The sequence below is a fragment of the Puma concolor genome, chromosome B1 (assembly GCF_028749965.1).
Source record: "Puma concolor isolate L17-30 chromosome B1, mPumCon1.1.hap2, whole genome shotgun sequence".
Taxonomy (NCBI): Eukaryota; Metazoa; Chordata; class Mammalia; order Carnivora; family Felidae; genus Puma; species Puma concolor.
The window spans coordinates 43,267,904-43,285,776 of NC_141670.1; the positions used below are offsets into that span (position 1 = coordinate 43,267,904).

At 36.5% G+C, this 17,873-nt stretch overlaps 1 protein-coding gene and 1 pseudogene across 2 annotated transcripts in view; both read left to right on the forward strand.

Annotated features, from left to right (window-relative positions):
- The window catches only part of ADAM18 (ADAM metallopeptidase domain 18), a 145,840-nt gene that overhangs the window by 62,936 nt on the left and 65,031 nt on the right, over positions 1-17,873 (forward strand). For both annotated transcript variants that reach the window (XM_086702895.1, XM_086702896.1), the window contains exons 13-15: positions 4,403-4,498; positions 7,558-7,756; positions 11,252-11,357. In XM_086702895.1, the coding sequence (XP_086559021.1) occupies positions 4,403-4,498; positions 7,558-7,756; positions 11,252-11,357 (401 nt within the window). The remainder of the gene's footprint in view (positions 1-4,402; positions 4,499-7,557; positions 7,757-11,251; positions 11,358-17,873) is intronic.
- LOC112858072 (tubulin beta-4B chain pseudogene) lies at positions 15,223-16,253 on the forward strand (annotated as a pseudogene).

Consider the following 17,873-nt stretch of genomic DNA (forward strand, 5'->3'; position numbering starts at 1 on the left):
GAGCTGGCTTGACACGGATAGGCTGTGTGGGTCTCCTGTTGAACATAAACAATTTCATAAAAGGTCAATGTCTGTGATCATGATCGATGAAGAAAAATAACAAGGACACTCTCTATGTCTGAATACAAGTAAAACTTGAAAAGTTTTCAAGTCACAGAAATGACCAAACACCCTCCCATCCTGGCTAATATGAGTGATTACTATTCCTTTACCAATTTTGACTTGGTATTGTTGTAGTTTCCTCTTCTAGATAAGAATTCTTAGAATACTCAGAGATGCACCCCTTTGTTTCTAACAGCATCTAATGTGGCAAAGCCCAGATTTGTTAAATCCCCTCAAATTACACAAGCTTGAATCCTGTAATTACATCCTCTCACTGAGGACTACAATAGTTTCGCATGGTGTATGTCCTCTTTTGCTGACAATAGTAATGAATCCAACTTGTTCAACAACAGGTAGGTTCCAGGAGGTCTTTGGCAGAATGGCATGGACATCTATATCTTCATAAATATCCCTCATTTTTCACAAATGGAAGCCCTGTTTTATGAACCTACCCACATACATGCAGATGTGTGCATTCATTCTTGTATTCACAAATATAATGACAATTAATAAATATTAGAATGAATATTCCACAAAATATAGAGAGATAAATTTCAGAAAAAAATAAATATGTATGTTTTAAATAGCATTAAAATATAAAGTATTGATAAGTCTTTACATAATGGCGGTCATGGTAAGGAGACATAAAACCCAATAGTCATCAAGAAGAACATTACAAATTTCACAAAATGACAGGCACCATTAATAAGATAAACAATAGGCTGCAAACAAATATTATAAACATATAGAAGGTTGCTGAGGCTAGGACTTCTGGTACTATTTTGAACACAGGTGGTAAGAGTGGACATCCTTGTCATGTTTCTGATCTTAGGGAGAAAGCCCATTGCAAAGGCATCCAAACTGGTAAGGAAGAAGTTGGACTTTCACTCTTTGAAGATGACATAATACTCTACATAGAAAATCAAAAGACTTCACCAAAAAACAGAGCGGATACACGAATTCAGTAAAGTCTCAGGATATCAAGTCAACGTACAGAAATTGGTTGCATTTCCATACACCAATAATGAAGCAGATAAAGATATCTATAAAGATATAAAAGAGTAAGAGATATCAAGGAATCAATCCCATTTACAATTGCACCAAAAAAAAAAAAAAAAAAACCTAGGAATAAACCTAACCAAAGAAGTAAAAGATCTGTACACTGAAAACTGTAGAAAGTTTATGAAAGAAATTGAAAGAGGCACAAAGAAATGGAAAAACATTCTATGCTCGTGGATTGGAAGAACAAATATTGTTAAAATGTCGATACTACCCAAAGCAATCTACACCGATGCAATCCCTATCAAAATTTTTCACAGAACTAGAACAAGCAACCCTAAAATTTGTGTGGAAACACAAAAAACCCTGAATAGCCAAAGTAATGTTGAAAAAGAAAAAGCTAGAGGCATCACAAGCTGTATTACAAAGCTGTAATCAAGATAGTATGATACTGGCACAAAACAGACACATAAATCAATAGAATAAAGAACCCAGAAATGGATCCACAAACATATGGCCAAATAATCTTTGACAAAGCATGAAGAATATCCAATGGAAAAAAAGACCATCTCTTTAGCAAATGGTGCTGGGAGAAATGGACCACGTCATGCGGAAGAATGACCTTGGACCACTTTCTTACACCATACACAAAACATAAATTCAAAATGGATGAAATACCTAAATTTGAGACAGGAAACCATCCAAATCCTAGAGGAAAACACAGGCAGCAACCTCTTTGACCTAGACCGCAGGAACTTACTTGACACGTCTCTGGAGGCAAAGGAAATAAAAGCGAAAATGAATTATTGAGACCTCATCAAGATAAAAAGCTTCTATACAGCAAAGGAAACAATCAACAAAACTAAAAGGCAACCAACGGAATGGGAGAGTATATTTGCAATTGCAATATTAGATAAAGGGTTAGTATTCAAAATCTATAAAGAACTTACCAAACTCAACACCCAAAAAACAAATTATCCAGTGAAGAAATGGACAGAAGACACGAATAGACACTTTTCCAAAGAAGACATCCAGATGGCCAACAGACACATGAAAAGATACTTGGCATCATTCATCATCAGAGAAATACAAATCAAAACCACTCTGAGATATGACCTCATACCTATCAGAATGGCTAAAATTAACAACTCAGGAAACATTAGATGCTGACAAGGATGCAGTGAAAGGGAACCCTTTTGTACTGTTGGTGGGAATGCAAACTGGTGCAGCCACCCTGGAAAAAAGCATGGAGATTCCTCAAAAAGTTAAAAATAGAACTATACAACTCAGCAATTGCACTACTGAGTATTTTCCAAAGGATACAGAAGTGCTGTTTTGAAGGGGCACATGCACACCAAAGTTTATAGCAGTACTATCAACAATAGCCAAAGTATGGAAACAGCCCAAATGTCCATTAACTGATGAATGGATAAAGAAGATGTGATGTATATTTATACAATGGAATACTACTTGGTGATGAAAAAGAATTAATTCTTGCCATTTGCAACAACGTGGATGGAACTAGGGTGTATTATGCTAAGCAAAATAAGTCAGTTGGAGAAAGATATAATATGATTTCACTCATATGGAATTTGAGAAAATCAACAGATGAACATAGGGGCAGGGAAGGAAAAAAGATAAAACAGAGGAGGCAAACCATGAGATTCTTAAGTACAGAAAACCAACTGAGGGTTGCTGGAGGACAGATGGGTGGGGGTATGGGTTAAACAGGTGATGCACATTAAGGAGGTCACTTTTCTGGATGAGCACTGGGTGTCATATGTAAGAAATGAAGTACTGGGTTCTACTCCTAAAGCCAAGACTACATTGTATGTTACCTACCTTGAATTTGAATTAAAAAATAAATAAATAAACACATAGAATGGAGAAAGGATAACTGGGTACTAGGTAAAATCTGTTCACACTATTTAGTGAGGAAAAGAGGGAAAAACAAACCTGTTATGCATAATGCTCAAAGTGGTCAAAATAAATGATTATTTAATTCATAAGGTTGTACAAAATGAAAATTCACTCACATTCACTAGTAATTAGACAAATGATAACAAAAATATGAGACCCCATTTCCCCATTAGTTCATTATAAGTTAAACTGATTTGGTCATAATTAGTATTGATAAACATGGTTGGGAGAGCATCTTCATTTACTGTCCATGAAAGAACACACACACACACACACACACACACACACACACACACACATAATGATATTGAACTTACTCCTGGAGAATCTGGGGAGTATAACAACAACTTCAACTTTTATTCTATATTTTCTATATTATTTCTAGGGTGGGAATGTTTATAAATGCATGTCTATCACATAGACACGTGAAAAAGCAGAAACAAAAAGAATATTAAAAATAAAGAAGAATCAGGGGTGCCTGGGTGGCTCAGTCAGTTAAGCATCTGACTTCAGCTCAGGTCATGATCTCACAGTTTGAGCCCCATATTAGGCTCTGTGCTGACAACTCAGAACCTGGAGCCTACTTCAGATTCTGTGTCTCCCTCTCTCTCTCTCTGACCCTCCCCAGCTCACACTCTGTCTCTCTTTCTCTCAAAAATAAACAAACATTAAAAAAAAAAAGTAAAGAATAATCATACCTCCATAATAAATGACAATATCTTTAAAACTTGTTTTTTGAGTAAATAGAAAATGTTTGGTTTTTTAGAAAGTGTTAATATAAAAATATTAAAGAATTGCATAGATGCAATTTATTTACATGGAAACAATATTTAGTTTATTATTTATTTATCACCCAATGTGAGTAAGTTTGCTGTCTTTTACTTGTAAAATATATAAATTTATTAACATATCCATTTTATTAACTTCATTACAGTAAAACAAAGCATGACACATGATTACTATACTATACTATACTAACTTTGTTTTTTATCATAACTATTGCTTAACTCTATTTAATTTTATTCACAAAATGAAACCTTAGTAAACCAATCAGTAAAAACAAAATTGGGGAAGGTCTTCTCTTGGAAACTTACACTTTTTTTCCTCAAGGATATACTTTCATGTTGGTAATTTATGAATTAATTTCCAATGACTTTAGATAATGTTATTGATCAACTTTTATTTTAGGTGTTACTTAGTTTTTACAGTTATATGTTCTTTTGGACATTCTAGAAATAATAAAATAATAAAATTTCATTGAATATAACTACATTGTATAACTGAAAAGTTGAACATATAAGTGTATTAAATAGAAGTTGAGATTAATAAATGAAAGCTGTTAAGTAGTTGAACTACAATAATATTTCTTATGAAATTTTAGGAATGTCAATTTAAGAAGTGCTGTGATTTTCATACATGTAAACTGAAAAGCTCAGCAAAATGTGGTTCTGGACCCTGCTGTACATCAAAATGTGAGGTAATTTTCCAATATTTATAAAAAGGAAATTAAGCTGTGATCATAGATGTGATCATGATTAATAATCAATTAAATTTATGTGGAATTGATAAAGAGAATATAGAAGTGGTTCAGTGGACAAAATGGAGAGCACATCAACAACCACAAGTAAAAAGTAAAACTAATATGAATTAAAGAAGACATCACAGATAGGTACTGATTATTCTGTTGTGTTGAAACCACAGTTTACCATCTTCTAAATCATCACATAAAGAAAGTATATATATACATTACTATATCAAAATATTATCAACTCTCAAGGAAATCGTGAAGTCAAATAAATGGTAAATGTGGAAATATAAGCCAATTTTGCAGCAGACAAAATGTGTAGTGTATAGGATATACAAAGAACTCTCAGACATGGATAAGTGAAAGACAAATCTCCCCTTCCCCCCGCCCCCCACACAGACTCACAGGCAAAGGGGCTCTACAGGCAATTTACAATAATGGAGGTAGAGTTGTACTCCAGTGTGTGTACTTCATCTGCAGTAATTAAGGTAAACACAAATAAAAACAATTAGCACAATATCTAATGTAGTTATTCAAATGGTAATCTTAAAAACAACAATGTCAGATATTAACCAGAGAAGAGATAAAGTTATTTTTTGGAGAGTATGGAATTTTGAATTGCTATAATCCCTTTGGTAAGCAATATTTGAGTATCTCTGAACAAAGTATAAATTATCAGTTTCTTATTTATATATCTTAGAAGTATATACATGTATGGAATGCTCAAAAAAGAATATTAATTAGGGGCGCCTGGGTGGCGCAGTCGGTTAAGCGTCCGACTTCAGCCAGGTCATGATCTCGCGGTCCGTGAGTTCGAGCCCCGCGTCAGGCTCTGGGCTGATGGCTCGGAGCCTGGAGCCTGTTTCCGATTCTGTGTCTCCCTCTCTCTCTGCCCCTCGCCAGTTCATGCTCTGTCTCTCTCTGTCCCAAAAATAATAAATAGACGTTGAAAAAAAAAAAATTAAAAAAAAAAAAAGAATATTAATTATAGAATTATTTGCAGTAGTCAACAATTGGTACTAGAATGATCACAAATTATTGTACATTATACAAGAATTAATAACTGCAGGCTAAATATGCATGCACTAATACATATTATCTTTAAGATATATGTTCAGATGAGAAAGCAAGTTTAATAATGAAAAATATTTTATAATTAAAAAATTCTGATATATTATATACACATAAATATTCCATATATTCTTTTGCCCAATTTTTCAACTCGGGTATAACTTACTATATTATAATTTTATTATAGTAAAATTCTTTTAGTGAATACTTCTGAGTATTATAAGAAACATTCAGTCTTATAACTAGCACCACAATCAAAGGATAGGTGATTTCATCAGCACTCTCAAAAAATCACCCTATGCCTCTTTGTACCTCCACCCACAGACCCCAGTAACTACAGATCTGTTTTCTGCATCTGTAATTTTCTTTTTGCAGAAATACAAATTGAATCGTATATGTAAACATTGTAATTAGGCATGTTATCATAATAGCATTTGAGTTTCATTCATGTTGTGGTGCTTGTCAGTAACCCATTCTTTTTTGGTTTGTTTGTTTTTTTTAAATAGGTATTTATTATTTAAAAATATGCAAACTGGCTTTTTATTAGTCACAAATTATGGAAAACTTTTAAAAGTTTTGTCTCAACCCTCCAAAAAGTGTGCTCTTTCTTTACAGTCTTGAGTGGCAGTACATTTTGATGGTATGGAAACTAACTCACAAACATTCCATATAACTTTGTTAGAATGTACAAAGATATGGCAGAAACCAGAATCCCTACAGTGTTAGACAAATTCAAGTTCAAGTGTTACTGAACTTTTATAAACAGTGAGGTTTACAGAATAAATAGTAAACACCTGTGTGAATTTTTGCAAAGCAAAAATGATTCGTTTTGTATATTTTCACTTTGTTTCAGCCTTTCCAAAAGACTTTTAAATAAAAAGTTGAAAATTTTCCAGTTACCTGAAATTTCAAAAATCTACTGTACCTTGAAAAAACCCCTGGGTGCCTGGGCCGCTCAGTCGGTTAAGTGGCCAACTTCAGCTCTGGTCATGATTTTGCGGTTCGTGAGTTTGAGCCCCGGATCAGGCTCTGTGCTGACAGCTCAGAGCATGGAGCCTGCTTCAGATTCTGTGTCTCCCTCTCTCTCTGCCCCTCCATCATTCATGCTCTGTCTCTCTTTCATCTCTCAAAAATGAATAAACGTTAAAAAATTTTAAAAAGAAAAAACTCTTGGGACACCTGGGTGGCTCAGTTGGTAAAAAGCCCGACTCTCGTTTTTGACTCAGGTCCTGATCTCATGGTTTCATGAGTTGGAGCCCTGCATTGGGCTCTGTGCTGACAGTGTGGAACCTGGTTGGTATTTCTCTCTCCCCATCTCTCTCTGCCCCTCCTCCACTCACGTTGTCTCTCTCAAAATAAATAAACTAAAAGAGAGAGAAAAAGCTCTTAAAAGCAGCATCATTCAAACAGTGGCTAACTCACAAGTGTGTATGCAACAACCACAACTAAGCATGTCAGAGTCACCAGCTTACAACTGAAGGCAGAATTAGAGGCACATCTCTGACAGTTAAGAGAAAAGGACATGAGGGGTAAGTATGCAGCCCAAGACATCCAGGTATTTGATTGTGGGATAAAGGGTCAAAACTAAAGGGACTTTTCTTACAGAATCCAAGGTCTTAATTAAAAGCAGCTCCTTTAAACACCTAAATCCTTTTTGTCTCTCCTCATCACTAAAACAGATGGTACAAAGTCTTCATACAAAAGAGAAAATTTCTGAAATTGTATTTTACATCAATGCTAATAACAACCAATTGAAAAGAAAGAACTACAAAGTGCAAATTTATAAACACTGTACTTGACTTTTTCATCAGATAACTCACAGCCTTGGGAATTCTGTGATTCTCCTAAATATAAATAATTAGGTATATTTTATATGACAAATCTCTTCACTAAGAATAGTTATTCATAGAATATGATTTTATTTTTCTTTTTCCTCCTAGATATCATTAGCAGGCACTCCTTGTAGAAAGAGTATTGATCAAGAATGTGATTTTACAGAATATTGCAATGGAACCTCTAGTAATTGTGTTCCTGACACTTATGCGTCAAATGGTCAGCTGTGTAGGTTGGGAACTGCATATTGTTATAATGGACGATGCCAAACTACTGATAACCAGTGTGCCCAGATATTTGGAGAAGGTATTGCTCTTTATTATATATTTCTTTTACCTTAAATTTGAATCCCTCTATATAGGGATATATCAAATAGAAGGTTAGAGAAAGTCTTAATTATCAAGTTGAAGGAACTTCAGAGGAGGTTAAATTCTCAGTGAAGTCTGTTTTTCCATAATTAAGGTTCTGGTTGGAAGAAGAATGAAACCTATGCTTAGGAGGGGAACAGTTGAAAATGTGTTCTCTCTAATTTTAGCCTCCAGACTTCTCTGAAACTACTGAATTTATAAAATGGTACAGCACTGATCATTCACACCACCACCTGCACCAATTAATAATGACATAAGTATGTTCCCATTATATGAAGATAATGTGGAAACCTGTCACTCATAACACAAATTGTATCCCCATCAGGATCTCTCTCCTACATGTCCTGGCCACTAACTGTAAGTCAAGTTCAAGTCACAGCAAAATAGAGCCAGGATGTGCTGGAATTTATAAGGGAGTAAAGGAAATATACCCCGATAGAGCTACAGGTCCTAGACAGCAATTACTGCCAGAATCAAGGGAGTGTACATGGAACTGGATTCTGAGAGTGCTTGATCATAACATTGGGTAGGGGAACATAAGATTGGGTAAGAGAGAGTTTATTATTTTGGAAGTACTCTCCTAAGATAATAAGACTTAACACCCTGGCAAGGATCCTAGAAGACAGTAAAAATTTCTATTAGGATTGTTTCCAGAAAGATGGAAACAATGGCCCACTCTAAGTGAGATTTAAATGTTGAAATTACCAAGGGAATAGAATCTTTGACAACTTTCAGTGCACAATGGGTCCACAGGGTCCACAAATCCATTTGGCAATTATTTTTTAGTCCTAGAGGATATCATCAGGTTTGACATATTAATAGTTTGTGCAGTCCCATAATTATGTCCTTGGGCTATTTGATAAGGCCATGGAGAAAGCCTCTGTAACTCTCTCCTACCAGAAATTAATACTACCTTTAAAAATCTAAAGGATGCAGAGGTGGTTAGCAGTATATATATACATATACATATACATGTATATATATGTATATATATTTAATTATTCAATATGATTCTTGTAGAAACCAGATGGTGTTGGAAGATGATAGCATTCCACTGCAAATGCAGACAAGCAGTAGATTAATTGCACCCACTATGCCAGATGTGGTGTCTATGCTAGAGCAGGATAGCATATGTGGTAGGAGTATAGCCACTGATTTGGCAAATATATTCTTTTCTGTTTCTATTTTAAAAAAAGAATTAGCAACCGTCTGCTTTCACGTGGAATGGATAATGACATTAATGTTGAGTTTTGCTGCCAATCATAAAGTTGTAGAGATGTGGACATCTTAAAATATATCACATTTTCTACTCCATCAATGATTTTGTTCTAATCCAGCTAAATAAGAAAAGCACTGCTAGAATGCTGGAGGATTAAGTAAAGCACATTTTCTATAAAGGGCAGGAGACAGACTTTCAAAATGTTTAGGAATTTGTCATCAGTAAAATTTTTAAGGATCCAGTGATCAGACGTATTATCTGACGTCCCCTGCAAAGTAAAACCAAATGGTGTGTATCTTGCATCTCATTTAACTAAAAAAGCACACCACCTGGTAGGCCTCTTTGGGTTCTGGAGTCAGTATATCCCACATGGGGAAGTACTGCTTGATTTCATTTACCAGATGACATGAAAGGTTGCTAATGTGGAGTGATGTGAAAAGCAGGAAAGGGTTCTGCAGCATGTCAAAGCTGCAACGCAAGAAGCCCTGCATTCTGAATTATAAAACACAGCAGCCCCAATAATATTAGAGGTGTGGGTCATGAGAAAAACTGCTATATGGGACTTATACCAAGCCTCTTTGGGAGAGTAATAGAGCAGTTCTCTGGGGTTTTGGAGAAAGATTGTTCCATCTAAACTGGAGAACGTTACCACTTTGACAAAACCACTCTGAGCACACTACTGACTCTTGTAGAGATGAAGAATCTGACTTTCAGACACCAAAAACCCATGTGTTCAGAACTATACAGTATAAGCTTTGTTATATCAGACCAACTAAGTTAAATAGTCAGGTAGATGGAAGTCATTCATTCACCTGGGTTCAAGCACAAGCAAAAAGATCCTTTGCATCTCCCTTAGCTCATACCTATGAAATTTCATGGGGTTTCACAATGACCAAGTTACACTTAGAAGAACAAGCTTATGTTTGCTTTATAGATGTGTTGGCTCAGTCACTAGTCATAAGTGGGGGAAAAAGCAGTAGCTATACTGCAGCCTCACTTTGGAGGTTGCCTTGAAAGAAAGATACTGACCATCTGGTCATTTGTTTCTGTGGAAGGAAAAATAGCCAGAAGTAGATTATAGATATTCTCTTGAACAATGACAAAGGGCCTAGTTTGTTGGTGAGGTGCCTGGGTGTGGAAAGACCAGAAGATTAGAGGCAAGAGTTCTGGAATAGAAAAATATGCTAAGACACATGGAAATGAACAATAATGTGAAGGTCTTTGTTTTAATCCACCAGTTAACACCTACCAATGAGCATCCATCATGGAAGAGATACAGAACAATCAAATAAGCATAATAATTTGGCTAGTTTCCATCAGCCAGCATCCATCATTATCCACCCCAATGCTGTAGGATGGACATATTTCTAGGCTTTCTCAATTTTTTTTTAATTACTGTCTCTGAAATAACAGATTCTTTTCTGAGTTTAGTTTATCTTTTTCTTGAGTACCTTTACCTTCTGGTCAAATGTAGCCAATGGTAACCAAGATAGTTTCTGCTTCCCTACTTCTTTGCCTAAGACAAGTTTATTAAGGCTATGATTTCCCTTTCAATTGCTGAGAAGAGAGTTTGTTCAAGTGTTTTATCCTCCCATAGCATGCATTAGTCTTCTTTATCCAATGATAGTAATTTTATTACCACCTACTACCAGGCTTCAATGACAATGCCACATATTTTAGACACATTTTACCGGGGAACTCCACTTTTGAGTACCAATTCATGTGTTTAATGAAATGGAAAGAACCCTAAAACATCTAAGATATCCAATACAACTATTCTGCTACTCCACACTGCTTTCACTATGATACCCAAAGTGACAGGTGAACGTCTACTTAAAACATTGCATATCCTCCATCAGAGAAGAGGATCTGACACTCAGTTCTGAAGGTTTCTGCCCATAAGTGACATGTTTCAAATTACAATGTCATGTCTAATGTTCATTGGATGAGGCAGTATACATTCCCACAGCAAGGGACAGCCAATTACTGTTAATAATAATATAATGTTACTGCAATAGATATAATTTTTTTCTGTTTTCTATTAGCTAAGACAATTGTTTCTTTCTACTTGCATTGACAAGATACACACAGAAAAAAGTATGACCAAGCTCATGATTTTTTGTTTATGGAATAAGAGTTTCATTAGTTTTTTATGGAAAAAATATTTAATTTAGATTAATAATAATAATTTAACAGATGTGTTTGCATTTTTAGGTGCTCAAGGTGCTCCGTTTGCCTGTTACAAAGAAATCAATTCTCTGCGTGATAAATTTGGAAACTGTGGTTTTAAAAATTCTCAACCATTGCCCTGTGAACAGAGGTATGTATATAGAAAATAATTGTTTTATTAAGTCATAAGAATTATATATTGCCTGTTAAGAGACATTAAAGACTAATGGTCAGTAAATTGTGTATCAGGAGAATATTTTAAAATAACATTGCACATATTGTTCTTTTATGTAATTCAGTTTTCCTTTTGCCTGTTTTTTTTCTCTAATATGTTCTAATGATGAAACTAGACAAAAAAGGCTGATGCTTATTACCAGAGGTAAGAAGTGGGCACAAACCACCAAAAATCAGAAACTTGTGCACTAAACTGAGAATTAAAACTGAGGTTTTTTTATTAAGTTGATATATGATAATGATCCTAAAGCAAGTGCTTTGATTTTTGAGACATGAGATTATTGAAAGGAATAAAGTTTTTGTTGTTGTTGTTGTTGTTATTTGTTTCCAAAATACTGATATGTAACACATGGCAGTACCTATCAATAACTAAACTGGAAGTACTGGAATATTTTTAAGGGATTTATGAAATCCAATAAGGGAGAGCTTAATCCATTACAAATACTTCCTGAATTTCATGGGACTATTGAAAACCAAGGAATAAAAAATAACAGGTAAGAGGTTGACCAAGATGGTAACATAGAAGGCTTTGGAATTTTACTCCTACCATATACACACTGAATCTTCATGTACACATGAAGCAATTACTTCTAAAAGAAGTCCAAAAAACACCAGAAGGACTCCTACACATTGAGCAACTGAGAAAATACTCACATTGAAACAGGTAGATACACACGTTCACCATAAAACACGTAACTGGCACAGAACCACGCAACTGGAAAGGAAATCCCAACTACCAGTTTCTTCCTGAGGAACAAAGGATTTCGACCCCACATTTAGTGTCCCAACATTTTAAGACACTTCTCTGAAGGACAGGATCACAAAACATGTAGTTCTGAAAGCCAACAAAGCTTGTGTCCACAGACCCACAAGACTGTGACAAACAAAGGAATGATTGTTAACAGGAATTTAAGCACATGTCACACATATCCTCCAAGGCTCATGAGAAAGGAAGCAGGCAAAACTTCCCTATCCCACCCCTTTCCCTGAAAGGGATCTGGCTGCATATTTAGAGAGCTGTCACCTAAGGCTTAGGCTTCTAAGGAGACAGCTGTGATCCTTCCCAGAGACTGAGGAAAGTGATGGACACCTCCTTTGCCAATTCCTTGTAGCCCACTCTAAGTCACTAATATCTCCCTGCAACGAATGTGTACATAAGTCTGTTCCGCAACTTTTGCACTGCTGCCCAAGGGACAAGTCCCCAGATCATCTGGTTCTGATAGCCAAAGGAACTTCTATTCACAAGTCCCAGAAGACTGTTGCAAACAAAGAAGGAGCTCTTAGGAGGCTATACCACAGGGCTCAGCGCAGAGGGAGCAGAAAAAATTGCCCGTCTCAAAGTCTTTACCTGAAATGAATCCATTTGCATAATGTAAAAGATCTTGACTGAGGACCAGATTTCTGTGAAGGGACTGGCTTTGATCCTGCTCAGGGACCAGAGAAGCTGGCAGCTTTCTCTCCCAGTATCTCTTCCTAGCCAGCTCCAAGTCTCTAGTATCTCTGGAAGGAGCTTATAAAGGATGTCTTGCACCACAGATTTTGACCCTTTGCCCAAAGAACAGGTCCCCAAACTACCTAGTTCTGATAGCCAATAGGACTTCTGTTCACAAGTCTCACAGGACTGTACAAAGAAATAGTTCCTAACAGACACAGGAATATCCTCCCCTACCCAACCCTGCAGCTATAAAGCCAGGCCTAGCACAGAGGAAAGAGGCAAAAATGTCCATCTCCTGTTTTTCCCTAGAGGGTCTTAACTACCTACTTTTCCAGTTTCTGTCTTAAGATGCTGTTTTCCAGTCTAGGAGCCCCTAGATGTATGCAATCCTCCCTTTTATGATACTGATGGGTCTTAGCACATCTTAACTACTGGGAGCCACTAAGAAAAATAAGGTGTCTCTGGGAATCAAAAAAGATTGAAAGGCAAACTGGAGCTAAGGCCAGGCTAAGCTCATTGATGACGTTTATCTCCTGAATGAGACCATTCTGTTAAGATGGAGAGAGGTGACAATTTTATCTAATGTATAGAAATGAACACAGAATTCAAGAAAACATAAACATATGAGTATTTTCTCAGAACAAAATAAAAATCTCCAGAAACTGATTTTAATGAAATGGAGATAACTGATTCACTTGATAGATAAAAATAACAGTAATAAAGATGTGCACTGTGGTTGGAAGAGCAATGCATGAACAAAGTGAGAGGCTTAACCAAGAGATGGAAATTATAAAAAATACCAAAGAAATCACAAAACTGAAGAATACATTGACTGAATTGAAAAAGAGAAAGAGAAAGAAAATAAAAGAAATGAAAAAAAGTCAAGATTATTTAAGGAACTTATGGGGCACTATTAAAAAGAGCATTATACACTTTATAGGAGTATCAGAATGAGAAAAGAGTGAGAAAAGGGCAGAAAGCTTATTGAAAATAATAATGAGTGAAAATTTCCCTAACCTGGGGAAAACAAATATTCAGATACAGGAAGCCCAGGGAGAAGCTAAAAGATGAACCTAAAATTCCCACAGCAAAATTACGTTTTTGTATTAATATATTTAAATGTATTAAAATTTATAAAATGTATTTAAAAATACATTAAAATTTAAATTGTCAAAGGTTAAAAACAAGGCTAGAATCCTAAAAGCAGAAAGAGAAAAGTAACTTGATATGTACAAGAGAACACCATAAAACTATATGTAGATTTTTGAGCAGAAATCTGCAGGCCAGAAGAGAGTGAGATAATAGAGAGTTTCCCAGACAAGTAAAAACTGAAGTTCACCACAAGACCAGCCTTACAAGAAATGCTAAAGGTGGTTCTTTAAGCCAAAATTAAAGGACACTAATTAGAAAAAGAAAAACATATGAAAGAATAAAATCTATAGGAAATAGCAAATAAATAGTTAAATTCAGAGCACTCTAATGTGGTGATCATAGTGGGTAAATCACTCATAACTCTAGTATAAAGATTAAAAGACAAAGGGTTGAAATGACTATAACTACCATAATTTGTTAATTTATAAACAATGCAAAAATTTGCACACTGTAACATCAAAAATATAAATGCGCAGGAGGGGTGTAAAAATGTAGAGCTTTTGTATGTGTTCAGAGTTTTCATTAGCTTAAAATTGTTACAAATATAAGCTGTTTATGTAAACCTCATGGTAAACACAAAGCAAAAACTTAAAGTCAATGTACAAAAGACAAAAAGAATATTCTTTTTATTTCATACATGAAGAGACTCTTCTCCATAGAAGACATACACATGATTAAAAGACAGAAGAAAAAATGCTCAACATTATTCATTATCAGAAAAATATGCATCAAAACTATAATGAGATACTACCTCACACCCATCAGAATGGCTAAAATTAACAACTCGGGAAACAACAGAAGTTGGCAAGGATGTGGAGAAAGGGAAATTTTCTTACACTGTTGGTGGGAATGCAAACTGGTGCAGCCATGCTGGAAAACAGTGTGGAGGTTCCTCAGAAAATTAAAGATAGAACTATCCTATGACCCAGCAATTGTACTACTGGGTATTCATCCAAAGGATACAAAAAAATTGATTCAAAGGGGTACATGCACCCCAATGTTTGTAGCGCCACTATCAACAACAGCCTATCTCAAGAAACAAGAAAGGTCCCAAATACACAACCTACTCTTACATCTAAAGGGGCACTACACGGAAGGTGCAGAGCTGGTCGACTAGGCCTTGGATGTTGTGAGGAAGGAGGCTGAGAGCTATGACTGCCTGCAGGGCTTTCAGCTGACCCACTCCCTGGGTGGGGGGACCTGGTCTGGGATGGGTACCCTCCTCATCAGCAAGATCCGGGAGGAGTACCCGGACACAATCATGAACACATTCAGTGTGGTGCCTTCGCCCAAGGTGTCAGACACGATGGTGGAGCCTTATAACACCACCCTCTCGGTCCACCAGCTCGCAGAAAACACAGACAAAACCTATTGCATTGATAATGAGGCCTTCTATGACATCTGCTTCAGAGCCCTAAAACTGACTACACCTACCTATGGGGACCTCAACCACCTGGTGTCAGCCACCATGAGTGGAGTCACCACCTGCCTGCGCTTTCCTGGCCAACTTAAAGCTGACCTGCGTGAGCTGGCTGTCAACATGGTCCCCTTCCCCCGCCTGCATTTCTTCATGCCCGGCTTCACCCCACTGACCAGCAGAGGCAGCCAACAGTACCAGTCCTGACAGTGCCCGAGCTCACCCAGCAAATGTTTGATGCTAAGAACATGATGGCTGCCTGTGACCCCTGCCACGGCTGCTACCTGACCTTGGCCACAGTGTTTAGGGGCCGCTTGTCCATGAAAGAGGTGGATGAGCAGATGCTGAATGTCCAAAACAGGAACAGCAGCTACTTCATCGAGTGGATCCCCAACAATGTGAAGACTGCCGTCTGTGACATCCCACCCCGGGAGCTAAAAATGTCGGCCACCTTCATTGGCAATAGCATGGCCATCCAGGAGCTGTTTAAGTGCATCTCAGAGCAGCTCACAGCCATGTTCAGGCCTAAGGCCTTCCTGCACTGGTACACAGGTAAGGGCATGGACGAGATGGAGTTCACTGAGGCCAAGAGCAACATGAATGACCTGGTGTCCAAATACCAGCAGTACCAGGACCCGACGGCCAAGGAGGAAGGCGAGTTTGAGGAGGAGGAAGAGGAAGAGGTGGTCTAGAGCTGATACCCAGTAAAGCACGTGGAAGCTGTGTGAACTCTTTATTCGCTCACAATCTGTTCTCTGATAGCCATGTCTCTGTGTGCACTTGCTCTTTTTCTTGTCTTGACATCACATGCTGTACAGATGCCACTATTAAAGCATTTTCACAGTGAAAAGGAAAAAGAAAAAAAAAAAAGAAAAGGGATGGCAAGTAAGGCCTAAAGCCAGCAGAATAAAGGAAAAAATAAAGATTAGAGCAGAAGTAAATGATACAGAAACAAACAAACAAAAACAGCAGAACAGATCAATGAAACTAAGAGCTGGTTCTTTGAAAGAATTTACAAAATTGATAACCCCCTAGCCATACTTATAAAAGAGTAAAGAGAAAAGACCCAAATAGATAAAATCACAAATGAAAGAGGAGAGATCAAAACCAACATCACAGAAATACAAATAATTATAAGAGAATATGATGAAAAATTATACGCCAACAAACTGGGCAATCTAGAAGAAATGAGCAAATTCCTAGAAACTGACAACCTACAAAAACTGAAACAGGAAGAGATAGAAAATTTGAAGAGACCCATAACCAGCAAAGAAATGTAATCAGTAATCAAGAATCTCCCAACAAACAAGAGTCCTGGGCCAGTTGGCTTCCCAGGGAAATTCTACCACACATTAAAAGAAGAGTTAATACTCATTCTCTTCCAGCTGTTCCAAAATTAGAAAGAAATCTTCCAAAGTCATTCTATTAAGCCAACATTACCTTGATTCCAAAACCAAAGACCCCACGAAAAAGGAGAACTACAAGCCAATATCCCTGATGAACATGGATGCAAAAATTTTCAACAAGATATTAGCAAATCGACTTCAAAAGTACATTAAAAAAACTATTCACCATGACCAAGCAGGATTTATTCCTGGGCTGTAGGGATGGTTTAATAATTGCAAATCAATCAACATGATATACCACATTGATAAAAGAAAGGATAAGAACCATATGATCTCAATAGATGCAGAAAAAGCATTTGACAGAATACACCATCCATTCATTATAAAAACACTCAAGAAATAGGGATAGAAGGAACATACCTCAACATTATAAAGGGCACATCTGATAGACCCACAGCTAATATCATCTTCAATGGGGAAAAACTGAAAACCTTTACCCTACAGTCAGGAACAAGACAAGGATATCCACTTTTACTGTTACTATTTAACATGGTACTAGAAGTCTTAACCTCAGCAATCAGACAACAACAACAAAAATAGAAGGCATCCAAATCAGCAAGAAAGAAGTAAAACTTTCACTATTTGTAGATGACATAATACTCTATGTAGAAAACCTGAAAAACTCCACCCACAAATTGCTAGAACTAATACAGGGAAGTCACAGGTCATAAAATCAACGTACAGAATTCGGTTGCATTTCTATACACTAATAATGAAGCAGCAGAAAAAGAAGTCACAGAATCAATTCCATCTGCAACTGAACCAAAAACAATAGGATACCTAGAAATAAACCTAACTAAAAGGTACAAGAAGTATACTCTGAAAACTATAGAGCACATATAAAAGAAATTGAAGAGGACCAAAGAAATGGAAAGGCATTCCATACTCACAGATATGAAGAACAAACATTGTTAAAATGTCTATACTACTCAAAGCAATCTACACATTTAAAGAAATCCCTATCAAAACACCACCAGCATTTTTCATGGAGCTAGAACAGACAATTCTAAACTTTGTGTGGAA